We start from the raw sequence: 23,915 nt of genomic DNA on the forward strand, positions 1-23,915 counted from the left end.
GTACCAAACCCCAAACAGCCCTACAATGGATTTATCCCAATCCCTCTACACTCTACTCCAGTTTGAACACTGTATAACAATACTTCTCTCCCCACAGGAAGCCCTGTACATCCTTGGATATTTTACTTAACCTTAGTAAACGTGTATGGCAAAAATTTGAACTGATGGTGAGTCAATATTTCAAAGTGGAGGAAATTCTCTGCTGCATCTGCACATGCAGGACTGCTGCTGATCTATACTCTGCCTACAGGGAACTGAATGGCCTCTACAACAGCAGCAGAGGGTCCTGTGGCACCTTTAAGACTAACGGAAGTATTGGGAGCATAAGCTTTCGTGGGTAAGTACCTCACTTCTTCCGATGCAAGTCTTGCATCGGAAGAAGTGAGGTTCTTACCCACGAAAGCTTATGCTCCCAATACTTCCGTTAGTCTTAAAGGTGCCATAGGCCCCTCTATTGCTTTTTACAGATTCAGACTAACACGACTACCCATCTGATACTCTACAACAGCAGGTAAAACTTGTAGAACACTGTCTCCCCTACGTTCTGTGAAATAGTGGCTTTTCACTCATGGTGCTATTTGCATGTGGCAAAGCAGCATAGTGTAACTTAGGTTTATTACAGTTCTCTAACTTTCATGCTAAAGCAGAGCACTGTTTCTGTTGTTGGCACACCACAGAATTTCATCTGGACCTGTAAACTATTCATGAGATAGCATAGCTTCAGATGTGCATGCCTTCGGAAAGAAGAGCAGCAATAGTTTTGATGATTGTGCAATGTTAATTAAGCTAACTGATTGATCAGAATCACTTTTCTCAGGCAATGTGTGGATCCCAAATTGTTCTATTGACTTTAAATAGAGAATAGTTTCCTCCTGAGAGGAATCCACTGGTGGATCCTTTGACATGGTCAAAATGTATTTTGCAAATATACTGTGCCTGGGGAAAGTGAGAAATTGACATTAGCTGACAGTAAAAAGCTTAGTTGAGACATACTTTTTTGTTTGCTCCTCTTAAAGAGTGCACTGTACCTACTGCCTGCAGACCTGGTTTTGTACTAAGGCTCACGCTGTGGGATAATCCTCTCCAGTGGCGGATTAACCACTGGGCCAATGCAATTGGGGGGGGGGGAGACTTGGAAAAATGGGCGCCCTGACGGGTGCTTCTGCTGTGGAAGGGTGCAAACACCCCTGCCCTGCCCCGCTCCCCGGCAGGCGCACCCAGCAGACAGGGCAGGGCAAGCCCCTGCCCCGCTGGCAGGAGCAGGGGGAGGACGGGACTGCAGGCTTAAGGGGTGGGGAGGGCCCCCCACTTGCTCTGGCCCAGGGCCCCACAAACCCCTAATCCACCGCTGATCCTCGGTTTTGTAAGTGTGCACGTCTGTGGCTGATGCACAGTCTGCCTCTGTTCCGTGTTTGAGGCTGTCCGAACTCGAGCCATGAGTGACCGCCTGGTGGGGCGCACCCGCAGCGGGGCTTTGGCCGAACCTGCCGCTCTCGGCCAGGCTGCGGCTCGCAGTAAAGCCCCGGCCGGCGCACTGGACGGACAGAGCCCGGGGGAAGCTGGGAGCTCAGACAGGTGCGGCCGGTGCCAGGCGCGGGGACAGGGCTGAGGTGCCAGCGCGGCTCTTACAGCCCCGGGCGCGTGCGCGAAGCTCGCGAGCCCAGGCGCTGGCCCGGCTGCGGCGGGGGAGGGGGCGCGCGGCGCGCACGCCTGGCACGTGCTGTCGGGGCCGCGCCGGCCGGGACATAACCTAAGTAGCGCCGCGGGGGCCCGCTGACGGCCCCGCCGCTGGGGCCGGGCTGGGGGCGCGGTGCGGGGCAGCCCCGCCCGGCCTGAAGGAGTAACACCCCCCCCAGCCCCTCGCGCTCCGCCCCGGCCGGTGGTTGGCCACGCCGGGCGTTGGGGGCGGGGCTAAGTCACTGCGGCCGGGGCCCCCGCCCACCACGAAGGTGAGTTGGGCCCGCGCGGCCGCTCGCCAGGGGCGGGCAGCGTTCTGGGCAGACAGCCTAGATCGGCGTTCGGCTGGTGCTGTCTGCGCCCCCTGCTCTGCGGCCCAGCGCGTTCGGTGACTCAGCTCGCGGGGAGCTGCGGGGCCGTGGGAGAGCCAGGCAGAGGCAGTCGAGTGCCGTTTTCCAATCCGGGCTCGGCCGCTCGCCTGTCTCCATGGTAACGTTCAGCCTCGGAGGGAGCGCGTGGGGCGAGGCCGGAGGGGGCTAGACGGGAGTCGGGCCTGCCCTCGTGAGGCGGGGCTGGGAAGCGATGGGAGGGGCGGGGGCCTGTGGTGGGGGCGAGGGGCCGTGGTGGGGGAGGGGCGAACGGCTGGCGAGGGGCTGTGGACGGGAGGGGCGAGCGGTTGGCGAGGGGGCCGGGGAGCTGGCATGGGGGCGGGGGGAAGGTCATTCCCACCCCGGGAAACGCGGGCCGGGAGCCCGGTGGCCGCGGGCCGTTTCGGGGCTGGGCTCTGCCCGCTCCGGCGCCAGGTGCAGCCGGGTCCCTGCCCTCCCGGCCTGGTCCCCTCCGCGCGTCGGAGCCCGCGGGCCCGGCCGGTGTGAGGGCAGCGCTCTGCCCTGCTCCCTTCTAGGTCACTCGTCCGGCGGTGGCTGAGGAGCCCGATGGCCGCACGTGGCAGAGATGCCATCGCCTGGTACCAGAAGAAGGTCAGTGGTAGGGCGAGGAGCTGCCGCCCTGCACTTTGCAACCCCCCCGTTACTCTCCTCCCTGCACCGGCTCTGCTAGGCGGGGGCGCGAGCCCCTTCTCGCGCGGCCGCTCTAGGGGCTTGGGGGGGCCGATCACTTACCCGCCCTGCGCGTCATGGTCTTCATCCGTCAACGGGGGCTGGGGGTACCTGCCTCCCTGGGGCCGTTGTGACTGTTAAATGTTCGTTTATAACAGCACAGCGCAGCGTTGTCAGATTTTGCTCGAGCTCATCCAGCGCTCAGATAGCTTGAAAAAAAAAATTGAGCTTGCAGCACTGTTTTACATTTTTGGCTATGTACAATGATGACATTTTATTTTAATTTATTTTAAAGTGATCTTTGAGACAGCCCCAGCCAGCAACACTACATCAGTGCGGTGGTTCAGACTTTTGTACTGGTGACCCCTTTCACATTAGCAAACCTCTGAGTGCAACCCCACTTATAAATTAAAAACACTTATTAATATATTTAACACCATAATAAATGCTAAAGCAGGGTTTGGGATGGAGGGAGGCTGACAGCTCGTGACTGCCTGAGGGGTCCTGAGCTGCAGTTTAAAAACCCCTCATTTAACTCTCATGAGTTTTTTTGGCAGGGGTGTTTGAAATTGCTTTGCTTTAAACCAGTGAATGATTTTAATCACAGTTTAATTCAAGAAGGAAACCTTGATTTCAATAATTTTAATTGTTTTGCAATTGAGTTATTTTCCTAAAGAGGTTGATTTGCAACTAAATATAACCATTAAATATATAAGAATTAAATTACATATGCTACATTTGGTGCTTCTCTTTGCAAGCCAGGAGGATAGGCTACATCTATACATCAGAGGGGTAGCCCTGTTAGTCTGAATCTGTAAAAAGCAACAGAGGGTCCTGTGGCACCTTTGAGATTAACATCTATAACAATACATCTATACATGTTCATTTAAGCTGTTATAATTTACCTTACATTTGCTTTTTGTTTACCAGATTTATTTAATTGTGATTAGTGTCATCTCTATTTGATCAGAAATTGTTAAAAATGCACAAAAAAACATTTAAATTGCTTGTAGTTAAATAAAACTACCTTAAATTTTCTGGATACTAATTTTTTAAAATCAAAACATTTTGAATTTATAACTAGCTGAGTTAAAGTATTTGAACTGATTGTTTCTGGTCACCATGTAGTTCCAGATTTTATAACTAATGCATCTCATTCTCCCACACCTAAAATTATTTAGAGATTGGAAGAGGGAAACAAGCTTTCCTGCTTTTTCAACTCCCAGTTGGTTTCTTAACTTCAAATGAATTAATCAAGTCATTAAACTGAACTAAAACTGAAATGAAGAAAATCTATTTGCCTGCAGAAGAGCCTACTGCTGTCAAAAGCTGGTTTAGCACTTTGACAAGTTAGCCAGTGATTTTCAGCAGTTCAGTAGTTTGACTTTTAAAAAATTGGTAGGAAATATGTACTAAATATTTTTATATTTAAGTCACTAATAGATTATGGTAACTTAAGGTCTTAACATAGGTTGTCATTTCAAATTTAATTTTAAATTTACCTGTATTAAATAAAAAAAATCAGGTTTTGTTAAATCAAATTTTATCCACCCTGTTTTGGCTTGTTGTAAATTGAAGGATTTTGTCATGTAAAGAATTTATTTTTTCAGATTGGAGCCTATGACCAACAGATATGGGAAAAGTCTATAGAACAGACTGAGATGAAGGTAATTTTTTCATTTAATTTTTTTTTAATTTGCTGTTTGTCCCATGCTATTTATTGGCCCCTGTTATGTGGCTGCACCAGTTCTGCTTAATGCAAATCCCAGAAGCCCACACAATGAAAGGCACTGCATGCCATAGATATACTTACTGTACAGTACATTTTGTGTTTAAGAGAAAAAAATCAATCTGAACTTTACTATTTTATACACTGCCAAAGTGCTAGGTATTTTATAGAACAAATGAAAAGACCTAGTCCCTGCCCTGAAGAACTGACAATCTATTTTCAGATATTACTCAATGACTAATGGTAATATTGGTGTTATTTATGCAGGATACTACCACAACTAATTTAACCATAAGTTCCTTTATTAAATCCAAAAGCTGAACAGAATTTACCCCATTTCTCTAAATTTGCCTAAAAAATAAGCAATTTACTACATCCAAACAGTAACAAAACATTTATAAGCATTTGATGAAGATGCTTACAAACTGGCTAAACCCAGGGCTGCTTAGACCCATATTGGTCAGCTCCAACTTGGTCAGGCAGGTATTAGCAATGAATACTAAGAATTTATTTTTTATATCCTTTACTAACAAGTGATGTCATTGCCTATTACTGCCAATCTACTCTCCTACTTATGAGTTTGGATCTCTCTCTTTTTCCAAGAGGTCACTGGCTAAGCCTTCTGCTTGTTAAGGGTTTCCAGCTTTGGTAATTTCTTACCAGTAGTCCTGTTACACTCCCATCTGAGCTCAGGTCTCTCCACTGGGTCTCCTGAAGCTCCATTAAGCAACTTCTGCCAGCTCTTCCTTGGTGCTCCTGTCTGAGTCTCAGGCAGCTCTTACCCATGCTTCCTGAATCTGGCCTGTCCTATCTCCTTTCCAGGGCCCAGGTGCCCTCTTTTAAGATTAACTGGGAGTCAGCTGACCAGTCACAGGTGCAGTGGCCTCTTTCCTCTTTATCCCCAGGAAATGGAAGTAGTGGCTCTAACTGTGGTTCCTGCAGGGTGCAGTCTTGTTTTAAAATAAATATTAAATGAGAGCTTAAATAAATAAATATAAATAGGATCTTTGACTAATAAACTTGCCTCCAGAAGAGCACTAGAAGTATTGAATGAGGTTCCTGATGTTAGTGCTGGAGATTATCGTGGTTTCTGGAGAGATCAGAGTAAAAGAAATGCAGGCAGTCTTTTCTATTCACTTCAAAAATTAATCCTTTATTTTTAAATTTGCAGGGCTTCAAAAACAAACCAAAAAAAAAGGGCCACATACAGCCTGACCTGATAGATGTTGACTTAATCAGAGGTAGGTATCCTTTGAATAATAGAGATTGTATCAAATGCCCCCAGGTTAAATGTGACATACACTTCTGCTTTACACAATGGTGGGAAGAGGAATATCTTACCTTTTACCTAGGTCTGACGTAATTTAATACCACTGTCTGGTTTCTGAAAGGACAGCTATTTAGATCATGGGTCAACAGTGCTAGAAATTAGCATTAGAGGACACAGACTGCCCAGATCGTGACACCTGGCAGAGGGACTGGAGGCTTGCTGGAACCACAGCATGATCAGCTAAGGGCTGAGGTTGTAGATAATGCCTTGGGGAGGAGGGGAGAAGGGTGGTCATTATGGGTTGGTGTTGTGGATGACAGCTTACATAAGATAGAGGTAGTTGGGACTGGGCAAGTGGGCTGAGAGGAGAAGGGATTCATATGATTTTGGATTGATGGAACTTGTGAGTGGCTGAAGTTTGAGTTCTTTCCTTTCCCATTTCAAATTATACTGTATTTGAGGGAGTTTGGCCTTGTCTAGGGAAGAAGTTATAAGTAAGGCTAAGATTTTTATCAGTTATATTTAGTGAAAGTCATGGGCAAGAACCAAAAATTCATGGAAGCCTGTGACCTGTCCCTGATTATTAAAAATCACTGACAAAATGGGGAGGGAGGTGGGTCCAGCACCCACTGCTGCTGGGGCTCCAGTGATGGCTGAGAGCGCAGGGCTTCCCCTGCGACTGGCAGCAACTTGGAGTTGTGGGGTCTGCCCCGGTGGCTGGGAGCTGTGGGATCCTCCCACAGTAGCAGCTGGGAGTTACAGAGGAGCCCCATCCCTGCTGCCTCAGGGTTGAAGGAAAAATGTTACGGAGGTCTCTGGAAGTCATGGATTCTGTGACTTCCATGACCTCTGTTACAAAATCTTAGCCTTAGTTACAAATAAAGCATTGGCTAGAACTCCCATTTGAACTACCTATACATTGTGTATTTTCAAGGCTCCACATTTGCCAAAGCCAAGCCTGAAATCCCATGGACGTCACTAACTAGAAAGGGGATTGTGCGGGTTGTGTTTTTTCCATTATTCAGCCGTTGGTGGATTCAGGTTACATCCCAGCGTATTTTTATGTGGCTTCTGGTCCTTTACCTCATGCAAGGTAAGCATTGGAGGGTGCTGTGCCATCTTTTGTTTGTGGTTATGAAAAACATGAGATTCTTATTGTTCGCTAATGCCATTTGCAATGGTAAGGATGCAGCTTTGAAGTGTTTGTTCACTACTTGCAGACACTGCACAGCTTTCCATGCCACATGCTTCTTGGGTTCCACCTTCTAATCTACCCTAAGAGTGCTCAAATGACTGTTACATTTGATTCAGCAAAAGGGAGGAAAGATGGTCTTGTGGTTGAAGCAGTGGACCAGGGCTCATATAATTGAGAGATCCGGGTTAAATTCCTATCTAGTACTTCCTTTTAACCTTGGACAAGTCACTTAATCCAGTGGCTCTCAACCTTTCCAGACTACTGTACCCCTTTCAGGAGGCTTTGTTTTATGTACCCCAAGTTTCACCTCACTTAAACTATTTACAAAATCAGACAAATACATAAATGTTACAGCACATTACTGAAAAATTGCTTGCTTACTTTTACCATATACTTATAAAAAAATCAATTGGAATATAAATACTTTACTTACATTTCTGTATATGGTACATAGAGCAGGATAAACAAGTCATCTGTATGAAATTTTAGTTTGTACTGACTTACCTAGTGCTTTTTATGTAGCCTGTTGTAAAACTAGGCAAATATCTAGATGAGTTGATGTACCCGCCTGGAAGACCTCTGCAAACTCACAGGGGTACGCATACCCCTGGTTGAGAACCACTGGTTTAATCTATGGTTCAGTTCACACATGTTAATGAATTTAGCCCCATTTTACAGATGTGGAAGTGCTCTTGTGTGTGGGGTAGGGGAAGGAAGGGCAGCATTGAATAAGCATCTAGGTAAAATGGGATTAGCATTTCCAATACATTCTGTTGAAGCTGCTGTGGGCACCATAGTTCAGGCAACTTCATTAGTTTATATTAAGACGTTCTAGCTCAGCAGTTCTCAAACTTTTGTATTGGTGACCCTTTTCAGATAGCCAGCCTCTAAGTGTGATCCTGTCCTTATAAATTAAAAAACACAAATATATTTAACACTATTATAAATTCTGGACCCAAAGCTGGGTTTGGGGGGGAGGCCAACAGCTCATGACCTCCCCATGTAATAACCTTGCGACCCCCTGAGGGGTCCCAATCCCCCAGCGTGAGAACTCCTGTTCTAGCTCAACCAGAAGGTGTGGGTTTGATGCAGGAATCACTGGGTGAAATTCTCCAGCCTGTTACACCCTGGAGATTAGATCATGATTCCTTTGGGCCTCAAAATCTCTGAATTTAAGCAGCCTTTTACTGTTGTCCTGGTCCCCAGGGATTCTTCCATGCAGTTCCAGGAATATTTGATATCTGGTCCTTCATGCTGGGATTGGACTCCCCTCGCCTCCTTTTGAGGTGATCTTCCAGGCTAGAAATGAGGCCGCAGGGTGGGGGAAACTTACTTTGCCACCGCACATGCTAGACCTGTTCTGTGGATAAATTGCCTACCCCACCCTGCTTTGGCGAAGAACCTACTTAGTGAAGGTACTGTATATCCGGACATGCAGCTCCTCTGTCAGTCCAGCTTCTGTAACTCTCATTTCTTGAAGTGAGCTGGAACTGTGTCCTCTGAAGATTGTAAATGGCTTTCATAGAGCACATTCTGGCAGAGGAAAGTCATTTTTTTGATGCACACTTTTGATCCCTTTTGTGGTTCTGTTTTCTATTGTTTTAATATACTTACAAATCACATTGCAAAGAAAGAAGGAATTTCAGAGTAGTAGTACCAGGGCCACATAAAAATGAGGGTAGAGTTAGTATCTGCAAAAGCTTTTAAAGTGAACAAAATAAATCATTGGGACAATAATAAAAACAGAGACATGCCCCTTTCACCTATAGGTAGGGAATTCCCAGGGTAGCTTTTGCATTTGATCCAATTTCTCTTTCAGTTATAGCAGTCGTGTTGTATTTCATGATACCTGTTGCAAGTGCAAGTGAAATCATTGGACCAATGTGCCTTATGCTACTGATGGGAACTGTTCACTGTCAGATCGTGTCCACCCAGATCAACAAACCCCCGGGAACCAATGGAAGCAGCAGCAGGAGGCGGAGGTGAGATGAAACAGGGCGCTAATTGTGTGCTAATTATTTGTAGGAATCAGAGTAATATGGTACAGTGTCAAGTTACTGGATAAAGGTCTCATTTGCTGCTGTTTTAAGTAAATATATTATGTGACTAAAATGCAGGGATATATGTACCCTATGCTTGATCATGGATAGCCCACCTTCTTCCCCCTTTCACAGCTTTCATAAGTGCTGTATCACTCAGGAAGTCTGGCCATGTTACGTCCCCTTTATTCTCTACTTTGCAGTTGGACTGTTCTAATGGAAACTTGGTAGTCCAGTTTCTTTCTGTGGCCAGTGGCGTGTGCTCCACAAACCACATCACGCTTATGGCTTTGGGAACTTGACTAATGTTTTACACTTACATTAACTGAGAGGCTTCTCATACACCTTCAGAGGAGGCAAAGGATAACATGTGACTCTGAGGGATGTTTCTTGCCTTTTTTTTGTTGCATGAGAGACATTGCAACTCTCTTTAATTTAAAACTGCCCACTGTCAGTCTCAGTGCAGTCTTCCTGCTGAGAGAGAGGCTGTAACTACCACTTCCTGCTGAGAGAGAGTCTGTAACTACTACCCTTACAACATTTCCACACAGACTGTTTTTCCATGTTTATCTTGTATAATTATCCACTTAAATCCTTTGTGGTACTAGTGTGTATTCTCCCCTGGGGACATAAACCTAATTCCTGCTGATGCTAGTAAAAATTACCTGTGCATATTTGAGGGGGTTGACCCCAGTATCTGCATGACGCATTTGACAAAGCAGCTAGAGTTGTGTATGGATTTGGTACGTAGTTTTTAGGGTGTAAAGATGCAAATTAAATTCTCTCCCCACTCTGTTTTTTTAAATAGAAAATTACGCAAACCTGTGGGTAGTGATGGGGGCAGAGATGCTGGCAGTTGGTTTTCCTCTGACAAAGCCAATAAAGGAGACAAGCAGTTGGAACCTACATCCATTATCAACAGTTTGTTTGGCATGCTCTTCCGCAGGAGGTGTGTATGCTGCACCAGGAGGGTGTGAGTGTTTGTAGTGTATGAACAGTTAATAAGCATTCTGTTTGTTTTCTGAATGCTCATTAAGTATCAGCAAAAAGAAGAACAGGAGTACTTGTGGCACCTTAGAGACTAAGTATCAGCCTCACATTCCCAAACTGCACAAGTTACAGCTGTTCTTAAACTAAATCCAAGAAGCACTGCCATTGGAGGAAATCTGTCTTATTAGGAGTCCATATATTTGTCCTCATTCTGGATATGGGACAATTTTGGTAGCCTATTTTAGAAACACAATTGTGCAGAGTGTTAGAGGCTCTCTCTGGTCTCTGAGTGACCCTCCTAAGCATATGTACTCAACTCCCCCTTAAGTCCCATATTTAGTTACCTTGCTTTGCTCAGTTCAGAGTCAATTTACCCTTAGTTTAACCTGATCAGATCATTTTTAAAGTATTTTCTAAGACATGATGAAAACCAGGGAAAAGGAAGATGCACTATTTGGGTTCATCCCTTCTATCCCCTCTCCCAGCTGAGTTTTGTTTTGTTTTTTTAGCTGGAAACTTAATCTCCTGATTGTTAACCTCTGATCTAAGCTGCCACCTTCTGTTACTATTTAAAAAGGTACCTAAAAAGTTTCTCCTTTAACTACTTTCTTTTACTTAAACTCCTGAATCCTGCCTTCCCCCTGGATTTAGAATCTGTAGGACATTTGGGAGCTGGCATTTGACAATTGAGTAGGCTTATGTTCCCTCTAAGAGGGGGCCGTGACGTGCCTGAAATTGAGATAATTCTGTAGCCTCTCAGCTATTGCTTAATTCTGCGCCAGGCAGGCAAGTGACAGAGTAAATTGACATTATCCTATCAAGAGCTTTGCTCTGAAGTCAGAACCGTTCTGTTGCATTTTGATTCCCCAGGTTAAGGAGGGTGAAATTGGTAGCTGATAAAGGGACTGAAACAGAAAGTGGTGTGAGTTCTGTGTATAGTGGCATTAAGCACAGACTTTCCAGATCCGAATATAGGCTGCTGCATTTCAAAGAGAGAGAGAGACTTTCAGATGGGGAGAAGAGTCATCGGGTAAGATTGAGTCATTATTGGAAAATTCCTTTCTGCATTAATTCTTCAGTCATGACTGACTTGGTGCTGGTGCCTTAATGTCAGATGTAAATATAAACTCCATTTTAACTTACAATAGAACATAAATATGCTAAACATGGAAACTTGTGGGAAGAATAAAGGAGGCCTCTTTATACTGAAATGCTTGTTTATTTGGATGGTCTTCAATTCAAAGGTTGGTTGATTTAAAAACAAACAGAATTCAAAATTCTACCATGTAAAACATCTGCCTTGCAAACAATTAGTGTGTCCTTCTGTTGGGAGATAATTCAGGTTCACCTGATGGAATTTTTGTATGTGACCTTAAAAACCAAAGTTTTATCTGTGCAAGCACTAAAATGAAGACTTTGGGATTGGTGAGAGTTACTTAGACAAGAATATGTGAAGCAAACAGCGTTGCTCTCAAAGTCTCTAATACGTGAAGAAGGCATTCAGGGAGGGAATAGACTTGGTTGTTGGGCCACAGCTTTCATGACATGCCCAGGGTCACACAAAGACTTGTGGATGTTGCGGCCTTTGAGGCATCAGGCTGTGGAAATGAAGGGGGAGGAGATCAGGAGTTGAATTACCTCCTTTTCTGTTTTAGCTGCTGGAGAGGTTGGATGTTTCTCCCCCTCTTTCCACTGCTGCAATGACAGGGCTGGCCCATTAGTTGTAGAACTTGTTTGATTCTTTGACTCCTCATTCTGCTTGTACTTGTAGAAGTAATTTCCCTTTTATTGGCTACTGTATTAGTCTAGAATTCACACTGTTGGTAACCACAACATTGCAATGGTAATACTGGCCAGATACTTCTGCTTGATGCAGATCTGCTTAGTTTTATTAGCCCCATCTTCTAGTTTGTTTAGATGGTTGCTTTTCTTCCAGGATGGCGGCACACATATGGGTGGCATTTCTGATGAGCTCTCAAGTGAGGAGGATGCTGAAGCCATGGCACAGAGGATTTTGTTACGCAGAAGTGTAGAAGGGGCCTCCAGTGACAATAGCTACGAAGACAAGAATAGGAGACCTCTTACTACTTCAGACCAGTCAGTTTCAAAGGTAGTTCTGTTGGTTTACCTTAAGATTCCATAAAGTTTACCGTTATTGGCTCTCAACTAACTTTTCCTTTTTATTTATGGCAGGTCAATCAAGCTATTAAAGGTACCAGAGAGTCCAATAGTGTGGAAGAATCTGAACTAGACTCAACAGCCTTTAGTCAGGTAGGGGTTCTAAAATACCAGAGACCTTTGCATCATTTAAGGTGGGCAGAGTGGTACATCTGTTCTATTCAGGTTTTTATACAATGCTCATCACTGTAGTATCTGAATGCCTTGCAGTAGTGCATTGAGCACATGACTACCCATATGTCACTTGTTCTCTCATCCTCTGCCCAGAGGGATAAGTGTGTGCAGCGATGTCTTATTTTGATAGGGTTTGTTTTGTTAAATATACCTGTTGCTGTGTGTTGCACTTGGAACAGAAAGTGGTGAGGTTTGTGATGGTCCTTAGCTCCTTGAGGAGTTAGTTTCACAGTCTCAGACTAGCTTCTGAGAAGGTTCTCTGTTCCACTCAGACTTTACTCTTATTGCTCACACTTCCAGAGGAGCGAAGCTGTCGATCAGTCTTCATTCCAGAGCTTTAAGCAGTCTTCTTGGAATCCTGGGCTGTCACACTCAATGCTGTCTTGGTTTCCCACTGGTCATTCCCCTGTTGATACTTTTATACAGCCCTGTCTTACGGTCAGATCTGCAAAAAATGAAATTCTGTTAGCATTCATATGACATGCTACTCCCTGCTTGTGGATCATAATAGACTACAGCACAAGAGAAGTGTATGAGATTTGTTTCCAATGCAAAGTGCTTTCATTTGACCCCATTGTTTACTGCCTGCATAGTCTGAAAGGCATAGTGGTTGTTGCAGTACCAAGGGAGACAGGTTAAACCAGGCAGACTCCACGGCCCTCAACTGTGTATTTGGGATTATAGTCTTTCCAGGTTGTAAAGCAGGGAAGAATTTAGATGAAGATTGTCTCCTCCAGGTAAGAGTTGATTTTTTTTTTTAAGAGCTTTGTAACTGACTATTTAAACTCCATAATTTTTGTACCTTTTCAGTGCTTTGAATTTTGAACTTAACATTCAATTTATGAAATTCTGTTGGTAGCAGCAGCATGCTCAGAGGCCTCTAATCACTCTTCATTAGAAACTTGGCTGTTGGGAGGATAACCTTGTATTGGAGTAAACATAAGGCATTCTAAAAATTCTATTTTTCATAGAAATGAAGAAGTAAGTCTCCTTTCCAGCTGTAGAAATTCTCACTAAACTCTGTCCCACAATGAGGACGAAGCTATTAAAATGTATTCTAAGTTCTGGTTCCATTTTCCTGGCCTTCAGAGTTTTCATGAAATTTGTGTAAGTTATTCTGAAGGTGGGAAAACATTAATAGCTTGTTGCTGTGAGTTATGTCGCAAAAGCATCCCTGTGTAGAAATGTCCTTTCTGTTCTAGCTTGTCAGAGTGGCTTCAGGTTGGCTTGGCTTGACCATGTGGTTGTGAACATATTACTTGAAGATTAAAAAATGACTTTTGTTGTTGAAGGCTCAGTATGGAGAAGTTACTTTTGTAAACTTCCTTTTTCTTTAAAGGAATCAAGGTCTTGTTTTAGTGGTGGGTCCCAGAGCTGCAGTGTGTCTCGGAGAGACTCTGAAAGCACCCGCCATGACTCTGAGACAGAGGACATGCTCTGGGATGACCTGCTTCATGGACCAGAGTGCCGTTCTTCCTACACCAGTGACAGCGAGGAAGGGAATGTAAAAGGAAGTAAACGGGACCTGAAAGACGATGTTTTCCAACAGGTCTGTTTAACCACTTGCAATAAATGAGAAGCCTATGAAATATTCTTCTTTTGATGTAACTTGTACCCTCTAAAATAACACAAGAAGTAAATTCTGTAGTTGTAACTTGTGCAAACACATTGCTAGAAGTTGACTTTGCCAGGTCAAAATGAATAAAAAAGCCATGGCCTAATCTGTTTCCTCTGAGGATGGACACGATTTAGCAGATGGACATTTCTGTAAAATTCAATGATGAGCATAGATATTATCTTACTTCGGATTTATAAAACAAGTTACCATCAGTACCTAGACTATGGTTGGCTGTCTTAAAGTGAAATATGAACGTAAAAATAACTGAGGGAAGCATTGAACAGGATGCACGAATGCTCTGGCACATAGACTCGAACCCTGATTCTATTTAGCAAAAGTATCCTGAGGGAAATAGTATGGAAATTCAGGATCCCAGCCACAACAGTTCTTGCTATGAAAGCATCACAATAGCCTCTAAAACTTGGGTGGGAAGATACTATTTTTTATTTATATTCTCCTAGTTCAGGGAAGTGCATATGCAGTAATCATAGCTTCTCACTCTTTGGATCTAGCATTTCAGTCTTCAGTGTTACAGTAGGAAGCCTGTAATATTATCACTTTATTAGTAATAGCACCCCGAGTGACTGTGAAATGCTCAGGGGGATAGAGGCCATACAAATAAACTCAATAATAATAATGGGGGCTTTCAAGTACCCCCATACTGACTGGGTACATGTTACCTCAGGATGGGATGCAGAGATAGTTTCTTGACATCTTAAATGACGGCTTCTTCGAGCAGCTAGTCCTGGAACCTACAAGAGGAAAGGCAATTCTTGATTTAGTCCTAAGTGGAGCACAGGATCTGGTCGAAGAGGTGAATACAGCTGATCCACTTGATAATAGTGACTATAAAATAAAATTTAACATTCCGGGTAGGGGAAACCACAGTAGCATTTAATTTCAGGAAGGGGAACTACACAAAAATGAGGAAGTTAAACAAATTAAAAGGTACAGCGCCAAAAGTGAAATCCTTGCAAGCTGCATGGAAAGTTTTTAAAGACACCGTAATAGAGGCTCAATTTAAATGTGTACCCCTAATTAAAAAACATAAGAGGACCAAAAAAGTGCCACCATGGCTAAAAAACAAAGTAAAAGATAGTTAGAGGCAAAAAGGCAAAAAAAAAAAAAGGGAAGGTAAATCTTACTGAGGAAAATAGAAGGGAGCATAAACTCTAGCAAGTGAAGTATAAAAATATAATTAGGAACGTCAAAAAAGAATTTGAAGAACAGCTAGCTAGACTGAAGTAGCAACAACAACAACAAAAAATTACGTACCTCAGAAGCAAGAAGTCTGCTAAACAATCATCCGGTGGCCCCACTGGTTGAGATGTTAAAGTAGTAATCAAAGACTATAAGGTAGTGGTCTCCAACCTTTTTATGCCCAGGATAACCTTTTTTGAATTTAAGGGCAACCCAGGATCTGCCCCACCCCTTCTCCAAAGCCCCACCCACTCACTCCATCCCCTCTCTCTCTCCCTCTCCCCCACCCTCACTCACTTTCACCAGGCTGAGGTAGGGATTTGGGAAGGGGTGTGGGCTCTGGGCTGGGGCTGAGGGGTTTGCAGTGTGGGAGGGGGCTCTGGGCTCAGCCTGGGGCAGGGGTGCAAGCTCTGGGAGGGAGTTTGGGTGCAGGAGGGGGCTCTGGGCTGGGGTGCAGGAGGAGGTACAGGGTGGTGGCTCTGGGAAGGGGTTCAGGGCTGGGGCAGAGTGTTGGGGTGCAGGAGGGTGTGTGCAGGTGCTGGCTCTGGGAGAGGGGTCAGGGCTGGGGCTTGGGGTGCAGGCTCTGGGAAGGGGCTGGTGGTTGGGGTGTAGCCTCCCGCTGGGCAGCACTTACCTCCAGTGGCTACTGGTTGGTGGCGCAGTGTGGCTGCCACTAAGGCAGGCTTCCTGCCTACCTTGGCCCCAACGCCACTCCTGGAAATGCCAGTGTGCCCCTGCAGCCCTGCTGGGGTGGGGAGGGAGGCAGGTGGCATATGGCTCTGTGTGCTGCCCCTCTCTGCAAGCACTGCCCCCACAGTTCCTGTTGGCCACAGCCCCCTATTCCCAGTCAATGGGAGCTGTGGGGGCGGTGCTTATAGGCAAGAGCAGCGCGGAGGGAGACCCCCTGCTGCCCTGAAGGCTGCAAGGCCGTGCTATCTGCGTCTAGGAGCGGTGTGGGGCTGGGGCAAGCAGGAAGCCAGTCTTAGCAGCAGCCTTGCTGCGCAGCTGGAGATTGCGATTGACTGGGAGATCCTCCAGGATCAACCAGTTAATTCCAATTGACTGGTTGGTGACCACTGCTAGAAGGCCAGTGTAGAAGAATTCAATGTTTTCTTTGCATCCGTCTTCATGGCTGAGGATGTGAGGGAGATTCCCAAATGTGAGCCACTCTTTTTAGGTGACAAATCTGAGGGACTGTCCCAGATTGTGGTGTCATTAGAGAAGGTTTTCGAACAAATTGATAAACAGTAATAAGTCACCAGGACCAGATGGCATTCACCCAAGAGTTCTGAAGGAACTCAAATGTGAAATAGCAGAACTACTAACTGTTGTCTGTAACCTATCATTTAAATCCGCTTCTGTACTGGATGATTAGAGAATAGCTAATGGCAATTTTTAAAAATTGGCTCCCAAGGTGATCCTGGCAATTACAGGCCAGTAAGCCTAACCTTATTACTAGGCAAATTGTTTCAAACAATCCTAAAGAACAGAATTATCAGACAAGACACACAGATGAATATGATTTGGGGGAAGAGTCAACATGGTTTTTGTAAAGGGAAATAATGTCTCAATTTACTAGAATTCTTTGGGGGGGATCAACAAGCATGTAGACAGAGATGATCAGTGGATATAGTGTATGTTGACTTTCAGAAAGCCTTTGACAAGGTCCCTCACTAAAGGGTCTTAAGCGAAATAAGCGGTCATGGGATAAGAGGGAAGATCCTCTCATGGATCCCTAACTGGTTAAAAGATAGGAAACAAGGGGTGGGAATAAAGGGTCAGTTCGCAGAACGGAGAGGTATAAATAGTGGTATCCCCCAGTGGTCTGTACAGGGACCAGTATTTAACATGGTATACAGTGAGGTGGCAAAACTTGCAGATAGTACAAAACTACAAGATAGTCAAGTCCAAAGCAGACTGAAGAGTTAAAAGCAGCTCACAAAACTGGGTGATTGGGCAACAAAATGGCAGAAAAATTGAATGTTGTTGATAAATGCAAAGTAATGCACATTAGAAAATATAAACCCAACTATACATATAAAATGATGGGGTCTAAATTAGCCCTTTCCACTCAAGGAAGATCTTGGCGTCATTGTGGATAGTTCTCTGAAAACATCCACTCAATGTGCAGTGGCAGTCAAAAAACAACATTGGGAATCATTAAGAAAGGCATAAGACAGAAAATACCATATTGCCTCTCTATAAATCCATGGTACGACCACATCTTGAATACTGCATGCAACTCTGGTGGCCTCATCTCAAAAAAGGTATATTGGAATTGGAAAAGGGCAAAAAAAGATTAGGAGCATGGAACAGCTTCCATATGAGTAGAGATTAATAAGATTGGGACTTTTCAGCTTGGAAAAGAGACAACTAAGGGGGGGGGATATGATAGAGGTCTATAAAATCATGACTAGTGTGGAGTAAAGTGGTGTTTTCTCCTTCTCATAACACATAGGGGTCACCAAATGAAATTAATGGGCAGCAGGTTTAAAACAAACACGGAAATATTTCTTCACACAATGCATAGTCAACCTGTGGCACTCTTTACCAGAGGATGTTGTGAAGGGCAGGACTGTAACAGGGTTCAAAAAAGAACTTGATAAATTCAGAGGATAGGTCCATCAATGGCTATTGGGCAGGGATGGTGTCCCTACCCTCTGTTTGCCAGAAGCTGGGAATGGGCAACAGGGAATGGATCACCTGTTCTGTTCATTCCTTCTAGGGCATCTGGCATTGGCCACTGTCAGAAGATCTTTGGTCTGACCCAGTGTGGCCGTTATGTTCAGAGTGGCAATCAGGCTCAAGGCCTTGTGCTAGATGCTGTTGGATGTATATCCAGACAATTTTTCCTTTAATAACTTATAGTTTCCATGTTGAAATTTAAAACTATATTCAAACAAACATTTTCAATAAAAATGCTGCCTATTTTGAAACCATTTCCTGTAGATAGTTGAGAAATGTTTTCAGTATGTTGTATGTGTTGCATTTTCTTCTCCAGAAGCATTTGTTCTGGCTTCAGAATACGAGCCCTGCATCTGCAAAAGTAAGTGCCCTGATCTGGGAGGGAAGTGAGTGCAAGAAGGTGGACATGTCTGTGCTGGAGATCAGCGGGATTATCATGAGCAGAGTAAGGATTGATTCCTCTTCTCTCTCCCCCCCCCACCCCTACCCCTTCTAAGGGCATGTCTACACTACAAAGTTAAGTCTACTTATGTTAGATTGATTTACAGCCACAGCAATAAATTACTGCAGATTTTCATGTCCACACTACCCTCCTGTCAGCGATGTGTGTTCTCACCAGGAGCACTTGCACTGACCTAAGGTCTAGGCTGAGCTCCCAGCTGCCACCCAGGCTCTCAGCTCTGCACTCCCCGTGAAGCAAGCTCCCTGTGGAGTGTGGAGCTGAGAGCTCTGCAGGGTGCCCACAATCTAGGCTCTCAGCGCTGGGCAGCAAAGCAGTGCTGACAGCTAGAGCTCACAGCTGGAACACCCCCCTGCTCAATTGCAGAACAGGAACCCTACCAGCAGGGAAACTGCCATTATCAATTTCATGGATCTGGCTGTCAGCTACCCTGACAGACAACAGGTGATGCAAGTAAATGTCTATACAGAGTGTGTGTTGTCTGAACTACGTCAACCTATGCCTAAAGCATCTCATCGAGGTGGATTTACTAGGTCGACGTAGTGGGCAAGTTACAGCAGCAGGAGGAGCGCTGTAGTGCATATGCCTACATAATTTGGTTGGCATAAGCTGCTTTATCAGCAACATCATAATGTAGATGTGCCCTAAATTGTGATGCATCTGCAAACTGTACAAGTCCAAGTACCTTTTATTAAAGATGGTCCTAAATACTCTTAACTAGTAATTGCAGAGGGATTTAAGAAAATACATTAATTTGAAGCAGAGGGTATGACTCCTGGTCTAAGAATGACAGTAAAATAATACATAGCCTTTTATCAGTAGATGCTTACCTCATGTTGACATTATTCCCTGTTCTGAGCCACAAGGAATTGGAAGCTTTTAGTGCAATTAAAATTAGTGGCTTATGGCTGTTGCTCTATTTTGGTCAGTCTTGCACCTTTCTCAGAAGTGAGATGGCCATGGAGAGGGGGAGATGGATAGGTCATTGTAAGGGGGAGGAAGTGATAATATGGAATCATTTTATGCCACACTTTATTTCGCTGTAACTTTTCTAGTATATTTCCTGGTTTATTCTTGCGCCCTTGCTGTGTTCTGAGTTCAGTGAGTGGAAAGATGAAGTGTGTAATGGCTGAACTTTATCTTACAGCCACACCAAATACTGTTTCTTTGAAGCAGAAGGTTATGTATGTACTTACACATACAGGTTTCCTAATGGAGTTTTAGAATTGGAGGATTTTCCCTATTGGTTTTTTAACATTGTACTTACAGTAATTTAAAAAATTAGTTGTAGCTCATGTAGTGCTAATGATATTTGCCTATTCTTCAGGTTAATGCCTATCAGCAGGGAGTAGGCTATCAGATGCTGGGAAACGTTGTCACCATTGGGTTAGCATGTCTTCCTTTCCTCTACCGGCTCTTCCATACAAAGAATCTTGAACAGCTGCGATCCATTTCAGTGAAGGAACTTTTGAATATCTTTTGTGGGGCTCCTACCATCACCCCTGTCATTGTCTTGGCTGTGATTAACTTCCTTGAGCGTCTCTGCCTGACTTGGATGTTTTTCTTTATGATGTGTGTTGCTGAGAGAACGTACAAACAGGTTTGTCTAAATGTGCTGAGTTACTTTTCATGAACATGCACATTTCTGTTGCAACATTCAAGCTGCTGTCATTGCTTCCCCTCTTAAAGCAGCTGCTGAGGTGCATGTTTGGGAGCAGTAAGACACTGTGGGGAATGCTGGGATATCTTTATACCTGAGGTGCTGTGGCAGGTCTCTTCCCGAGAGATGCAATGACTAACTTCCACCATGAATTAGTCTTTAAAGCTTGCTATTTTTTCTCTGTACTGCTGAAAGGAAATTAACCTTAAGTACTTGCTATCTTACAAGTCTGGGGCAAATTGGAGCAATCTAGGAAAAGTTATTAGCCCTACCATACTGTGAAGCCTACAGTTATGAGACTCGTCTTAGAATGAGAAATAAGAGTCCACCAGGAAATAATGTGACAGCAAGGTTAAAGACTACAGCTGCCTGGCTGGACTTGATTGCCCTAAAGACAAATCCTCTGATGGGCCCAGGTTATAAGGATGTGTATTTTTATCTATCACATCCTTCCACAAGGAAATGTGGCTAACAGGTTTGCTAGTTTGCTACTGTTGTTGTAGATGTGGTATACTGGGATGATCATTATCCTTTAAGTGAGAGATACACTAAAGCTGTCATGGTTTCCTCCTGTACAGGAATGTTATTCCTACCACTGGCAAGCACAAATAATTTGTTTAGCAACTAACATACATATTATACTAAGCACCATATGGATGCTAACATTAGACTATATCAATGTGGATTTTCTTTACTGACACACTTTTCTTTGCAGCGGTTTTTGTTTGCCAAACTTTTTAGTCACATAACATCTGCCCGGAAAGCCAGGAAGTATGAAATCCCCCACTTCAGACTCAAGAAGGTGGAGAATATTAAAATTTGGTTATCACTGCGCTCCTATCTAAAGGCAAGTCGTGATCCAAAGAGTGCAAGTATATGTTTAAATGTTAACAGACTAAAGCAAATGGTGTAAACGAAGTTGGTGGAAGGTTGCAGGTGAACTCCAGCTGCTACAGAAGCTGGAGTTCAGGATCTTACAACTTTTTCCTGAGTAGCTGAAAACTATTGCTATATTTGCTATCTTTTACTGAAATGCTTAAGGTTTCCCAGATCTGATTAAACATTTTTGTTTCCACAGAGGAGAGGGCCCCAGCGATCTGTGGATGTAGTTGTCTCTTCAATCTTTTTATTGGCTCTATCAATTGCTTTCATATGCTGTGCACAGGTGAGACTCACATTTTATGTTCTGTGAGCAATAAAAAAACCAGTGAAAATATTCTTCGAAATATAACTGGTAACTGCTTTGCAGGTGGATTTTAGTCCTTAAATAGATTTCAGAGAGGCTTTTTTTCCCTTCTGTAGATAAGTATAGTTGTTAGCAACAGTTTGCAAAATGGTTTCATTGTGCTGCAGATGAATGCTTATGCTTTTGCTAGTTAACTGCCCATCTCAACTTTGGCTTTGCATTGAATGTAGTAATGTTGGGATCCAGTTTCATGTGTGCTGAGGGAAAGACTCATCCAACCAGTTCCTTTAACAATCAAAATGCACTTTCTCTGAAGAGTGCTGCCCAATATATCTAACTATCAGATGGCAGGGATAAAGGGAGTGAATATTAATGTATTGATCAGGCTGATATAGACTGGTCTCACTTCACTTTAATTATTGTCCTACCTTTATTCATGTATTTGGGAGTGGTGAATTCTTTGGCTGATGTTATGGTGGTCACACAGGCCATAGCGGCTTCTATGTGTTGAATGAAAGTGGCTACGGTAGGTGAATAGGAACATTTCAGTCTATTTGCCAATTTCATTGTTCTGTTTAATACAGGTTTTAAAAGGGCACAAAACCTTCCTGAATGCGGCTTACAACTGGGAATTCCTCATCTGGGAAACAGCCCTCCTCCTTTTTCTACTGCGCCTGGCATCACTGGGCTCTGAAACTAACAAAAAATATAGTAATATTTCAATCCTGCTCACTGAACAGGTATCTCCGCTGCAGCTCACCCTCCCGTGGGCTTACTGTTTTCTAGTATGAAAGTGATCTTTGCAGTTCAAATGAACTCCTCCCTCATTTCAGTTTAGTGCCTTTTTTTAAGACCCCTTTTGATTTTTATTTGTTCATAATAGAAGAGTAGCTCCTACAGCAGGCTTAAAGGAAGAAAGCCAGTTACCCAGGCCCAAATTCTAAATCTTTCATTTTTTTGTTGATGGCTGGGGGGTGAGAAGAACCCTATCACTCTGGGAAAAAAATTGGATATTTGTTAATCTATTACTGCTGCACTTGAAAACCACAAGTAAGCACCATGCGCAGGGTAGTGACTTTTGCATAGGTCTGCAGTCCCTGTGCTGTAAACACAGCTGTGACTTGGGTGAAGTGCTTGAATGTAAAATCTGCTTTAAAATACCTGTTTCCATCACAGATCAACTTATACCTAAAGATGGAAAAGAAGCCAAACAAGAAAGAACAGCTCTCCCTAGTAAACAATGTTTTAAAACTGTCTACAAAGCTACTGAAGGTGAGTTCCTATTCTTAACTCTCTATTGCCTACCAAAAAAGACAAGAGTTAGGTCACTAATGTGCTGAGACCAGTGCCTGTCATGCTGACCAATATCCTCTCATTGCTTCCCTGTATTCTCATCTGAATATGTTGTCTTTGTACAGTACCTAGCACAATGGGGTTGTCCATGACCGAGGTGCTGGGTGATATCAGTAGTAACATGGATAAGAATAGGGACTGGGGAGGTGGAGAACTGGCTTGTCATTCCAGTCGTACTGTCTTGTTTCCTCATTCTCCCTCAGCAGAATTTTAGGATTCCAGTCATTTATTACTAGGGAATGAGCCTGGTGTGACACCTACAAGATGCTTCCCAGTTTTAAAATTCTAAACTGTTCACCAGTCCACTGGCTTGATCTAAGTGTTGCCATAAGGAAGGTTCTCACCCTTTATGATAGGGTCAGTGAAATGCTTCAGCCCTGAGGAGGCAGAGATGCCTATCTAATGTACCAATGGATTTTGCAATATCTGGTTGGCAGAAGTCTGTCTGGGCTATAGCAGGCTATCAGAGTAATTGAAAATGGTGGTGACTACAACTGGGTCCAGGTGTAACTTCCATTTTCTCATTACAGGAATTAGACACACCATTTAGACTCTATGGCCTGACTATGAACCCTTTAATCTACAACATCACACGAGTTGTGATCCTGTCTGCCATATCAGGTGTTATAAGTGATCTTCTTGGATTCAATATCAGAGTAAGTGCAGCTGCCAATTGAGATGGCAAGGAGCATGTTCTAGGAGACTGGGACCCAAATGACTTACAGAAGACCTGGGTCTAATTCTGGTTTTGCCACTAACTTGCTGTCATTAGCACAATTGCTTCACCTGTTTCCCCCTCTTATCTGTGCTTTGGGTCAAACCCACTCATGTGTTAGGACAGCAGGAATGGTGAGTGGATAAGTTCAGATAAGCACACAAGCAGTTTTTTGGGCTGTAGTAGACAATCCTATAAACTACAAGTTTTTGGCTGCCGCAGAAACAGAGCTGCATTGACTGTCTAGCATGCCTAAACCATTATGTAACAGGATATATTTTATCTCAGCCTGTCAGACTAGCAGCTGCAATTTATTCAAGAGATTTCTTGTTTTGCTTTTTTATTTAAAGTCTCTCAGATAAATACCAATTCCTAACCTCTTTTTTCAGTTATGGAAAATCAAACCATGAACTGGCCAAGGCTCAGCCCTCAATGCTGTGAGGATTATCAAACCATCAGGACAACACTGGATAGAAGCACGACATTGGCTTGAGGCAGAGGTGGTCCTAAATTTTGGCATATTTCTTTGTGTATCGAAGATGTTTTCTCACATTGCTTAGTTTTGGAGCCTACAGAATAAACTAGACTTGTGAGGGCAGCCCAGGACTTGTAGACTAAGTAAACAAAACTTGATTTGTCCATCAGCAGTGAGACACTGTTAAGGGCATTTCCCTATTAAGTAGGGGCCAAAGTATGCAGTAACCAGACATTTTGGAGTGGCCTCAAAA

At 43.9% G+C, this 23,915-nt stretch overlaps 1 protein-coding gene and 1 long non-coding RNA gene across 8 annotated transcripts; one reads left to right on the forward strand and one right to left on the reverse strand.

Moving 5' to 3' along the window:
* The first annotated feature begins 1,556 nt into the window (after positions 1-1,556).
* Positions 1,557-23,785, forward strand: PHTF1 (putative homeodomain transcription factor 1). 7 transcript variants are annotated; one of them, XM_054027123.1, is made up of 20 exons: positions 1,970-2,166; positions 2,582-2,657; positions 4,346-4,402; positions 5,636-5,705; positions 6,669-6,827; positions 8,749-8,911; positions 9,777-9,917; positions 10,829-10,988; positions 11,107-11,202; positions 11,895-12,068; positions 12,152-12,229; positions 13,650-13,859; positions 18,130-18,258; positions 19,601-19,873; positions 20,649-20,780; positions 21,012-21,098; positions 21,704-21,859; positions 22,296-22,391; positions 23,003-23,128; positions 23,577-23,785. In XM_054027123.1, exons 2-20 carry the CDS (start codon positions 2,613-2,615, stop codon positions 23,595-23,597), a joined length of 2,373 nt encoding a protein of 790 aa, XP_053883098.1. In that variant the 5' UTR covers positions 1,970-2,166; positions 2,582-2,612; the 3' UTR covers positions 23,598-23,785. The 7 variants fall into 7 exon arrangements, with proteins under 7 accessions (XP_053883095.1, XP_053883092.1, XP_053883098.1 ...); XM_054027120.1 differs by lacking the exons at positions 1,970-2,166; positions 11,107-11,202 and adding an exon at positions 1,557-1,575; XM_054027117.1 differs by lacking the exons at positions 1,970-2,166; positions 11,107-11,202 and adding an exon at positions 1,865-1,949.
* LOC128836651 (uncharacterized) lies at positions 12,330-15,326 on the reverse strand. Its single transcript, XR_008444818.1, has 3 exons — positions 15,204-15,326; positions 14,609-14,680; positions 12,330-12,755 (listed from the first exon to the last, which is right to left on the reverse strand). It is a non-coding gene; the product is annotated as an uncharacterized LOC128836651 (long non-coding RNA).
* Positions 23,786-23,915: the final 130 nt, after the last annotated feature.

The sequence above is a fragment of the Malaclemys terrapin genome, chromosome 4, assembly GCF_027887155.1.
Source record: "Malaclemys terrapin pileata isolate rMalTer1 chromosome 4, rMalTer1.hap1, whole genome shotgun sequence".
Taxonomy (NCBI): domain Eukaryota; kingdom Metazoa; phylum Chordata; order Testudines; family Emydidae; genus Malaclemys; species Malaclemys terrapin.

What these genes read in the sequence shown, in the direction of transcription:
- PHTF1 (XM_054027123.1), top strand. Translation starts at nt 2,613, where the DNA reads ATGGCCGCACGTGGCAGAGATGCCATCGCCTGGTACCAGAAGAAG. An exon ending in AGATGTTGACTTAATCAGAG is followed by an intron (nt 5,706 to 6,668) that starts GTAGGTATCCTT and finishes TGTATTTTCAAG; the next exon opens with GCTCCACATTTGCCAAAGCC. An exon ending in GCGGGATTATCATGAGCAGA is followed by an intron (nt 18,259 to 19,600) that starts GTAAGGATTGAT and finishes CCTATTCTTCAG; the next exon opens with GTTAATGCCTATCAGCAGGG.